This window comes from Neoarius graeffei, chromosome 19, assembly GCF_027579695.1.
Source record: "Neoarius graeffei isolate fNeoGra1 chromosome 19, fNeoGra1.pri, whole genome shotgun sequence".
NCBI lineage: Eukaryota > Metazoa > Chordata > Actinopteri > Siluriformes > Ariidae > Neoarius > Neoarius graeffei.
Genome location: NC_083587.1, coordinates 68,063,995 through 68,075,438, shown reverse-complemented (window position 1 = coordinate 68,075,438; position 11,444 = coordinate 68,063,995). Strand labels below are relative to the sequence as shown.

Sequence of the window (11,444 nt, the reverse complement as noted above, 5' to 3'; positions counted from 1 at the left end):
TGTGTGTGTGTGTGTGTGTGTGTGTGTGTGTGTGTGTGTGTGTAATATCATAATAGTTTTCTCTGTGAATGAATCCGCAGTAATGTGGAGTTGATATGATGAAGAACATTGATTCCTGATGTTTGTGTGTGAGCTCACAGACTGTCTCCTCCTTATCTCAGTCACCTTACATAATGATCATGACACTCTGATGGGCAGAACAGGTAAATATTATGAGGAAAACTTTCCAGAAGGTTATCACTTCATCTTTGTTTTAGTTTCCAGTGGTTGATGGTTGGTGTGAGTGTGAAAGCATGCAGCAGAACAAGGACGACTCGGTGGAGCACAAGGTTAATAAAAATGTGCTTTACGCATGCAGTGTGCATACAAATAGACACACACACGCACACACACCTCACGTTGTATTTAGGCCTATATTTAGCCCTGTCTGCATTAGCACATGGATCCTGTAGCTCTCGCCTGAGGAAATGACACACTGCATTAAAACCAGAGAAGAGAGAAGCATGAGAACTTCAGTAGTCCGATTTCTCTCCTTCATCGGACTGTTCCGTGAGTTGAGACTGTCTTGTTTTCATTATTAAAATGTTTACTAGGGGTCCAAGCACTTCTCTTATTAACTGGAGTAAAATTATAATGTGGGCTGATTAATATTCAGAATTGATATACGGTACTCCACACTGTGATTAGTTTATACCCTGAAATCTCAGAAAAAAGCTTCTAAAATCACTGTACCTTTAATTGTGGTCTATGTGCTACCCTCCTTTACTGAGAAAGCTGCAAAAGCTTTACTTTAAGGTATGTATGTGCTGTAAATCATTTTAAATGTGCAGTATATCCACAATTCCAGGTCAAATAAACATTATTATTTATTTATTTATTTATTTATTTGCTGCCTAAGAGTGGTGCTCCTGATGAGTTTTTAAGCAAAATATTTCTTCTTGGCAACCGTCAGTCTCGGGAGACTATGGAGTTGCACTCTGGGTTGTTCTAATGCAGCGTCGAGTACAGCTGGACAGGCCAATGAGGGAGTGACGATCCCTCCCACGCTGAGGACAGGTGTCGTCTGACACTGGTCTGTCTGATTGGGATTTGACCTTCCTCCTCCTTCTCTTTGCCTTGGACAGCTTGATAATTGTCTCTTCAAACTTGGAGAGGCCTTTCTGCACAGTCTGTCTCCAGGCTGGTCCATCTGAGGCTGCTTTTTCCCAGGTGTTCAGCTCAGAGTCTTCAAGTCCCTCTTGCAAATGTCTTTGTCATGCAGTTTTGGTCTGCCTGTGGGACGTTTCCCTTTGACCAATTCTCCATAGAGGAGATCCTTGGGAATCCAGCCAACGGCCATCCGCACTACTTGACCAAGCTATCGCATGCGTCTCTGTTTCAGCAGTGTGTAGATGCTGGGAATTCTGGCTTTCTCCAGAGCAGTGTTGTTGGGGACTTTGTCCTGCCAAGTGATGTGCAGGATGCGTCAGAGACAGCACATGTGGCAAGTGCTGAGCTTTCATTCCTGTTGGGCATGCAGGGTTCAAAACTTGCTGCCATACAGGAGGGTGTTCACAACACAAGCTCTGTAGCCCTGGATTTTTGTGTGCTCCATCAGCATACTATTGTCCCATATTCTCTTTGTCAGTTTGGACATGGTAGTAGTTGCCTTGCCAATGCACCTGTTGAGCTCTGTGTCAAGAGAGAGGGAGTCTGAGATTGTTGAGCCCAGGTACACGAAGTCGTGGACAACATCCAGTTCATAATCAGAGATTCTGATAGTGGGTGGAGAGTTGACATCCTGTCCCAATACCTGTGTTTTCTTTAGGCAGATGGTGAGCCCAAAGTCACGGGAAGCCTTGGTGAATCAGATCATGAGCTGCTGAAGGTTTTCAGCTGAGTGAGCTGTAAGTGCTATATCACCTGCAAAAAGGAAGTCACGCAAACGTCTTAGCTGAACTTTCGAATTTGCTCTTAGTCTGGAGAGGTTGAAGAGCTTACCATCCGACCTGGTCTGGAGATAAATACCTTCTCTAGTAGGTCTGAAGGTGTGCTTCAGCAGGACGGCGAAGAAAATCCCGAACAGGGTGGGTGCAAGGACACAGCCCTGTTTCACACCACTTTGTATGTTGAAGGCGTCTGATATTGAGCTGTCAAACATCACGGTGCCCTTCATGTCTTCATGGAACGACCTGATGATGCTGAGGAGCCTGGGTGGGCAGCCAACCTTAGAGATGATCTTGAAAAGGCCGTCCCTACTGACCAGGTCGAAGGCCTTCATGAGGTCTATGAAAGCTATGAAGAGTTGTTGCCCCTGCTCCCTGCGTTTCTCCTGCAGCTGTCTCAGTGAGAAAATCATATCGATGGAGCTCCTGATGAGTTTATGAGCAATATATTCCCTAATGGCACAAAATCCCCCAAATAGAATAATAATATTACAGCACCATGAATGAACCAGTGAATTGTGTCGTGTCATGTTTTTCACTTCAATAAATCACTGCTTTGTCTTGTTACAATGAAACCGATAAGGAGATTCACATTGCAGTTATGATACAGATTTATTCCTTTCTTTGATGCCGCATGCCATGTGCCAGAAACAACACCAGCACATTTATTATCTTGTGACTCTGCTGGGTGCCTGGGGGACAGCAGTGAACCAGCGCTTTCACTTTACACCACTACTGTAGAGATACCATCCAATATCACACTCCATACGCCAAACAGTCATCTGGTTTCATCTGTCACGTCCACACACTCACAGCACCATTAGGAGTAATCCCCATGCACCTGTTCCTGATTAGAGCTCAATCACAGTGCAGACATTTATATAAAGACTCTGAGTAACACACAGACTTTGTGAAAGCCTTGTATTTTGTGCCACTTTTCTGGTTTTGACCCTGTTTGTGTTTTTGGACTGTGAGTATTGTATCCCTCTGATATCCTGTCTGTGTCTCACTCCACCACTGCCTGGTTTTGTCTCCATTTTGGATCTGTTTGCTGCGTGTTTTTAATAAAACTCTTCCTGCTATTACATCCGTCTATCGCCCTTACACGACACAAACTGTCAACTGTCCAACAAGCAAGTGGACTTATAAAGCTGTTTTAACTCATTTTATATGAAACTGTCGTGAATATTTTCTGTAAAATGTGTTACTAAATAAATAATCCCACATTATTTGTAAAAAGCAAATTAAAAATAAGTGCTGGATAAAAACCCATCTATCTTATGGAAATAAAGAGATGAATTTCATTGTCAGGTGGTTAAGTGTTTATGAAATACGTTGCCTTGCACTTATGATTGGCTTCCCTGTGGTAGGACACATACATCGTTCATCGTAAGCCATCAGAAATCAGGTTGATGCTTTTCTACATTCTTTTACGCATGGGGCTCCACTCTGCTATTAAAGGTGCAAAATGTTTGTATTTGATGATAAAACCTCAACAACAATTAAAGGTACAGTGTAAATGTGAGCGTGTATAATGATGTTTGGAAATTTTACTTTCCTGCTTTTCCAATAAAACAATGTGACCCAGCTTTGATCAGCCTCAGGAAGGACGTTAGAGATTGTGGATCAGATGTGTGCTCAAACTCAAATGACTTTACTGGTTTGTGATTTTTTCTCTCTCTCTCTCCAAGATCTAATGTGTAATTCCATTTCGGAACATTAAAATGTTCAAATTAATCTAATTAACAAGCAAGCAAGCTTGCATGAAGCAGCTGTCTTTTTTAGGTGGCTAATTATCTTTATAGATCCCCAGTAACCTATGAAACAGTTTTGCAAACTAATTAGCTGGCTTCAGTATGATCTGATCTGATTTGAAGCTGTAATGGATTTGTACTTTATACAAATGGACTCCATGCAACTAAAAATTCTGCATATTTACATTTTTAACAAATTCTGCATTGTGAATATTTTGTTTCACCACACAACCTTACGAAAAAAATTCCTGGAACTATAATAAAGTGTGTGTAACACGTTCATTTCATTGCTCTGTCACTGGCGTAAATTCACATGTTTTGAGACACAAGGTGCAATGTTAATATCACACACAACAAAAACTTTCAAATGAGGCAAAATACTCATTCTTATCTCATTATCTCTAGCCGCTTTATCCTGTTCAACAGGGTCACAGGCAAGCTGGAGCCTATCCCAGCTGACTACGGGCGAAAGGCGGGGTTCACCCTGGACAAGTCGCCAGGTCATCACAGGGCTGACACACAGACAACCATTCACACTCACATTCACACCTACGGTCAATTTAGAGTCACCAGTTAACCTAACCTGCATGTCTTTGGACTGTGGGGGAAACCGGAGCACCCGGAGGAAACCCATGCGGATACGGGGAGAACATGCAAACTTCGCACAGAAAGGCCCTCGCCGGCCACGGGGCTCGAACCCGGACCTTCTTGCTGTGAAGCGACAGCGCTAACCACTACACCACCGTGCCGCCCTTGAGGCAAAATAATAAAGTTATATTATTATAATCACTTATTTAAAAATAAAGAACATCAGGATTGTATTTGGCCAACAATCAACAATCTGCCACTTCTTGTTTAAATGAGATAAAACTCCAAAAATTAGCATTTAAAATTCAAAAACTTTATTATTTATATGCACACAGTTCCTTGTACAATGAGAGTCTTGGTTTACATGCTCTAGAAAATAATAATTAAGAGAGTAAAGCACATGTAAAATTATTTATAGCATTATAAATGTTACAAATGGTACAAATAATAAAAGACATAATAAATAAAATACAGCTGTGTTGAGATGTAGTGCAGGATGACTGTATGAAAGAAAAAAATAAATGTAAAACTATTATTTATAACTTAATGAACACTGAAATTAAGTAATGAGGAGTTGATTGTCATCTCCACACTGCTGAGAATGATTTAATAACCTTCTGTTGTCTCTTATTTGCTTGGATTTAATGCAATGTAGACCTTCTTGAAGCAATTATCATCCATGCAGTGCATTTAAATTGATCAATTTTGATTTAAGGCACGTCGAACGCTCTATCAATACGTAAATAACTTAATTATCACTTCTTGACATGGTCATTAAAATCCCATTTTATTATCATCATTTCTTGGTGTCTGTTATCTCTTTATTTTCCCTTCATGATTTTTTTTCAAAAAGACTTTTTAATAGACATGTGTGGCATTAGATTGTGCATACATAACTTCCTTAGGCTCTAAGGAATCTCATTAGACTCTAAATATGTCATTAGATCCTAAATAAAATGTAAAATCCTGTATATTAGAGGAAGTTTATTAAAAAACACATATGTTAACTGTTTCCTCTTGCCCTCGTCTCGTGCACGCGCCTGGCCAGTCTGTCAGGAACACCCGTTACTTTTGCTCTGCGCGTTCACGGTCTGGACTGTACCATAAAGTTGTGGCAGGGAGGGGTGTTGTATAAATCTGATTCCAAGTTCCAAAGCATATACTTCACTTCTCAACTTTCACCTCGAAAGTTATTTATGCTATAAACTTTAAACAGTTGAAGTTTTAAGCTGAGTCGTCACTAACACTCCATATTTGCTGTAAATATTTTGGTATTATTCTCTGTTTTCCCTCCGTCAATGTGAAACTTTTGTTCGACTTTAGCAGAGACTGCATTTCGATGCTATATCGCTTTGTGTGATATTTAGCTAGAAAACAATAAAGTTTTGAAAAATGTATATGTATTTTAAATTTTACTTTTGTAAACAAATAGTAAAGATATGTTTCTGTTTGATGTAAATAGTTTACGCTAAGGCTACGAGCATTTACCGGCTTTCAGTTTATTTTTCTCTCAGTAACTAGCCTAAACTAGCTAACTTAGCTAACCAGCTGGCTGGGGTTATTTATGCTAGTTGTGCTAATTATGCTAATTAGCGACGCTGCTGCTGCTGCTAATATTAATAATAGTAATAATATATATTTTTTGTCTATTTATTTTTTGCTGTAATATATTTTCGTGCACTTCGTATGAGAGGACTTTTATTAGTTTATTTAAGGTTGTTTTTCAGGAGAGAGAAAGAGCGAGAAATGCTTTTACTATCGGAATAGTTTTATATAAATGATTGTATTTGCTGCTAAGCAGTGCTAGCTGTGTTAGCTCAGCTGGAGGGGGTTAAAGGGAGTGGACTGGCTGAGAGGATACTCATGTGTTCCTGTGATAAAGTGGACTTTAATCCCATCACACAGCGCAGAGTGTATGAAGCCGAACCGGACCGGGCTCATTCATCAAACGGGAGGTAGGATATGTGTCATAAAATAAATCCTTTACAGCGTGTTTAACAGGAATCTCGCGTTGCAGTGCGAGATATCGCGAGATTTCCATGAGAGTGGAGTGAGTGAATGAATGAAGGTGTATGAAGTTTCATGGAGTGGTTTTTCTTTCATTTCCTTTCATTTTGTGACGTCATTATTCCATTTCCTGTCGGCTTGTGCAGTTTCTACGTCATGTGTATAAAGGTGTTATAACAGCTGACGGGTGGCTCGAGCAGCTTTATGACTCTGTAATGTGTAATCAGTGTGTGTGTAAACACAGCGATCCAGGCTGTGCAAACACACACACACACACACACACACAAAAGCGTTCGAGTCCCTGTGAATGAGCCGCTGCTATGGAAACGATAACGGATTTGAACCAGAGCATTAATATAAACCTGCAGTACTGTCAGAGCGGCTGTTAGAGAGAATTAATAAACACCTTCTGACCAATCAGAGTCCAGAACTCAGCTGCAGTGCCGTGGTGTTTAAATCAGTGTGTGTGTGTGTGTGTGTGTGTGTGTACTTGAGATCTGGTTAGATGAGTGAGTAGAGAGAACAGGTTTGTTTGTTTGGACTGGACGTTCTTTGTGAGGAATTTTGAAGTCATGTTGTGTGTTTGTTATTAAGCTACACAGTAGTTCTGAGTGATATGATGATGTGATTTTAATTTCAGGTAGCACGGTGGTGTAGTGGTTAGCGCTGTCACCTCACAGCAAGAAGGTCCTGGGTTCGAGCCCCGTGGCCGGCGAGGGCCTTTCTGTGCGGAGTTTGCATGTTCTCCCCGTGTCCGCGTGGGTTTCCTCCGGGTGCTCCGGTTTCCCCCACAGTCCAAAGACATGCAGGTTAGGTTAACTGGTGACTCTAAATTGAGCGTAGGTGTGAATGTGAGTGTGAATGGTTGTGTGTCTCTATGTGTCAGCCCTGTGATGACCTGGCGACTTGTCCAGGGTGAACCCCGCCTTTCACCCGTAGTCAGCTGGGATAGGCTCCAGCTCGCCTGCGACCCTGTAGAACAGGATAAGCACTTACGGACAATGGATGGATGGATGGATTATATTATTGTGATGAATTCTGGGACAATAAATGTGGTGTCGCAGGTCATTTACAAAACTTTCAACCTGTTGGTTAGAGATGAAAATTTTATCCATCTCTTAATAAAAAAAAAACCTAGAGAGAGAGATAGAGGGAGCGAAAGAGAGATGGATGGAGAGAGAGCAAGAAAGAGAGAGAGATGGGGAAAGAGAGAGATGGGGTAAAAGAGAGAGAGAGATGGAGGGAGTGAGAGAGACAGATAAAGAGCAAGAGAGAGAGAGATGGGGGGGATTATGCCCCTCGTGGCTGCCAGTCAGGGATCGTCTGGACTCAGACCCGCAGACCTGTTAATTATGATTGATGTAAACGAGATCCAAACCTCATCTGCATCTCATAAAGCCATGTTTCCAAAACAGCGTTTCAGCTTCTTCACTGTGTGGTTTTGTTCACAGCAGAAACAGAATTTACATTTTCACCAGAAATTCATCGAACTCTACAGTCAGAGCTGAGCCATCATGACGCATCATTACTGATTCACTGCGTGGCTATTTCTCTAAGGTTCATATCATTAACTATTTTAAACAAGTTAAAGACACAGAAATGCCTCGTGTTCCTAATTTATTATTTTTGATTTAAATTAATGATAAAAATAATTAAATATTTATAAACTGTCTCCTTGTACTCTTTTCACTTAACACATGAAACAGAATAGAGTTCAGCTGAAACACTTCAAAACTTAAATACACACTTATACTCATTCATCTCTGTGTCTCTGAACAGTTTATTTATTTGTTTATCAGGTTTTTTGGGGGTTTTTTTTATTATCAGAGCAACTTGTACCTGAGAGGAGACACTGAGGTCTCAGAACATTATCAGGCTCTGTGGTTTTTAATCTTAGAACTTTACCCACAGACTGCACCGTGGCTCATCTTTCTCACAACCAGAGTTAATATTTATACCTCGGCTATGAGGCGAGATGTATAAGAATAACCTTTCACCTCATGTTTGCACATCTTTCCCACGCTCAGTGTTTAAACAAACTCATGAACTCAAGCAGTGATAAAATCACGATCAAGACCTTGAGCTTTAGTCTCATTTGTGAGTAATAAGTAATTAGTAATGATTAATAATTGAATAATTAAGGTTTCTTGAATCCATTTAAAAAAAATTTGATCAGCTTTTATGATCTAACACGGCAACAGAAGAACAGGATTAATTAATCTTTTAAAAATGCAGTATGTACACACACACACGACATATCAAAATACCCACATAATTCTTACGATAAAAGAAATGTTTTAAATTCTTTAAGCTTTATGGCTGATCAAGGATCTGGGTCACAGCGAGCATGGCAGGAAAGTCACTCCACAACTGTGTTTATAATCTTATGATGATTTAAGAAAAGAAAAAGATGATTTTGGAAAACGAATAGCGTTTCTCCTCTCCTCAGGACTTCACTGGTCATAAAGCTGTCATCATCATCATCATGGTGACGACGTGGCAGCGTGCGAGAGACGATGGAGGACGTTTTACAGACACAGACTGAAGATTTGCAGCAGAAACATGTCTGATTTGTGAATTATATGTGTTTGATTTGTGAATTAATAATTGAAAGGAGTTGCATGTTAATGTTGTGTGAAGTTTACACCCAGTTGCAGTTTGCCTGAGGAAACCACCGATTTTGCAAGCGGTGCCATGATGACACCTCACAATCGAGTGTGTTTTGAAAGAGTTTGAACTGCGGATGAAGACTTCGTGTTAAAAGCCCGAGTCACGCAGTGAAGCTGACTCTCTCTGAATTACACAAGGATTTATTCACACACGCTCAATGGCTAAACCCATTCCCATCCCGATGCTGAATGTCCTCCCGCCGTCGTCAGATAACGACTCCTGGTCCCCGTCGTCAAGCCCGCTTCCTCGGAGACGCCGGATTTGGGCCAAATCCGCCAAGAAACGCAGAACCCGAGCTCAGGAGGAGAGCGATCCGGGGGACGTGGACATGAAGAGCAAGGAGACAAAGGGGAGGAGCTGCTTGTCTGTTGGTGTAGAAGGGGAGGGGCTTGTAAAGGAGGAAGTGAGCAACTCCGCCTCCTTCCTCCTGCCTCCGTCTCGGTGTTCCTCTCCAAGCAGCAGGCGGTCTCAGTGGTTATTGCGCAGTTTGCTCACAAAGGATTCGGACTGCGAAAGCTGCAGGTCAGTGAGAGAAAATTCAGGAACAACCTGCAACAAAAAGTAAATAAAAATATCTAAAAATAAAGTACAAGTACAGATATCAGTGCCTGTTCTGTAACTGTCCAAAAGACGCACAGTTGATGACATGAGGCTCACTGAATGAAACTTCAGTATCCACGTCATCTCCTATGATGTCATCACGGACCAATCAGAGTTAGTGAACGGAGAACGCTGCGTGAAGTCTCTCCATGTCCTCGTCCTTTTGTTTTATCTTCTGACCCTGATGCTGCGTTTGTCAGTCAGGGAAATAATGTTCTTTTTGAGTGACGTGAGATGGTGTGTGTGTGTGTGTGTGTGTGTGTGTGTGTGTGTGTGTGTGTGTGTGTGTGAGAGATGTGGAATTGCTCGTCAGCACCAGGCTAAAACACTTGAGGTGTCACATTACATTTATTTATTGTTCCTCGCTGTTCATATTTAATCAGCTGCCCACAGCACAGATTACCTTGTTCGTTCTCCCTGAATGCCATTCTCATCACTTATTTATAGACACTAATTGTGTCAGAGCAGCGTGTGTGTATTTATTCCCTTTTCTGGAAGTTCAGAAGATCATGTAAAATGTAACAGAACACGCTTTCTGCCCCGTCTTTCTGTAGCCTTTAATAGCCGTTTGTTTACTGTGCCTTCTCATTGCATCCTTTAGGATTGTGAGATACTGGTTTCTTTTCCCTGCTTTACCATTTTAGAAAACAATGATAAACTGTGTAACCCTCCGATGTTAATTTACAGAGGTCCTACGCAAACTGTGTAAAGGTTAGCACATTTGAGAATATAATGTAATCAGAGGACATCGTGGCAGTGTAATATTGTGTGGAGATGGTTGAATCAGTATATCACTCAAGCCTAGCATCATTAGCTGGATGTCCAAAAATTAAATCTCCATGAGGTCCTCGTTTACCCAAAATGGAGATGTGTTCAGTATGTGATGGGAAGATATCGTGGTGAAACTGAAAAAATAAGATCAGTCTGAATAAGCTGACTACATTGTGTGTGTGTGTGTGTGTGTGTGTGTGTGTGTGTGTGTGTGTGTGTGTGTCTTGCATTTATCTTCTCAGATCAATACACTGTCCTAACTGCCACATCTGCCCTGAGTGTCAACTGATTCTTTTTAATGAATCACTCAAACCGGTTCACACCTGATTTGAATCTTTTGGAGTGTCCGGTTTGTCTTGTTGGAATCATTATTGTGAACTGAATTGATGAAATAATTTAAGAGAATCAGTTCACAGAAAGGCTTTGTTTGTGAGTTGAACATCGCTGCCTTACTTAATACAATGATCCAAAAATAAATAAGGCAGCGATGTTCAACTCACAAACAAAGCCTTTCTGTGAACTGATTCTCTTAAATTATTTCATCAATTCAGTTCACAATAATGATTCCAACAAGACAAACTGGACACTCCAAAAGATTCAAATCAGGTGTGAACCGGTTTGAGTGATTCATTAAAAAGAATCAGTTGACACTCAGGGCAGATGTGGCAGGAAGGAGTGTATTGATCTGAGAAGATAAATGCAAGACACACACACACACACACACACACACACACACACTCTTAATACAATGATCCAAAAATAAATGTGTGTGTGTGTGTGTGTGTGTGTGTGTGTGTGTGTGTGTGTTTTGCATTTATTTTCCCAGATCAATACACTGTCCTTCCTGCCACATCTGCCCCATGAACGAATCCTTCTTGTGAACCATTTCTTTTTAATGAATCACTCAAACCAGTTCACACCTAAAATGAATCATTATGAGCATCTTGTTTATCTTGTTGGAATTAATTGCTTTTGTGAACCGATTATTTTAATGGATCACTCAAACCGGTTCATACCCGAATTGAATTGAATCTTTTGGAGTGTCTGGTTTGTGTTGTTGGAATCATTATTGTGAACCGGATTGATTGAATCATTTAAGATAATCAGTTCACAAAAAGGATTCGTTTGT

At 40.8% G+C, this 11,444-nt stretch overlaps 1 protein-coding gene across 3 annotated transcripts in view; it reads left to right on the top strand.

Moving 5' to 3' along the window:
• Positions 1-495: 495 nt before the first annotated feature.
• The window catches only part of gramd1a (GRAM domain containing 1A), a 37,295-nt gene continuing 26,346 nt past the window's right edge, over positions 496-11,444 (top strand). The window contains exons 1-2 of one of the 3 annotated variants that reach the window (XM_060900500.1): positions 496-549; positions 8,724-9,466. In XM_060900500.1, coding sequence (XP_060756483.1) covers positions 9,102-9,466 — 365 coding nt within the window. In that variant the 5' untranslated portion in view covers positions 496-549; positions 8,724-9,101. Of the gene's footprint in view, positions 550-5,638; positions 6,223-8,723; positions 9,467-11,444 lie in introns of those variants that run through there. The other 2 variants (XM_060900501.1, XM_060900502.1) reach the window with 2 other exon arrangements.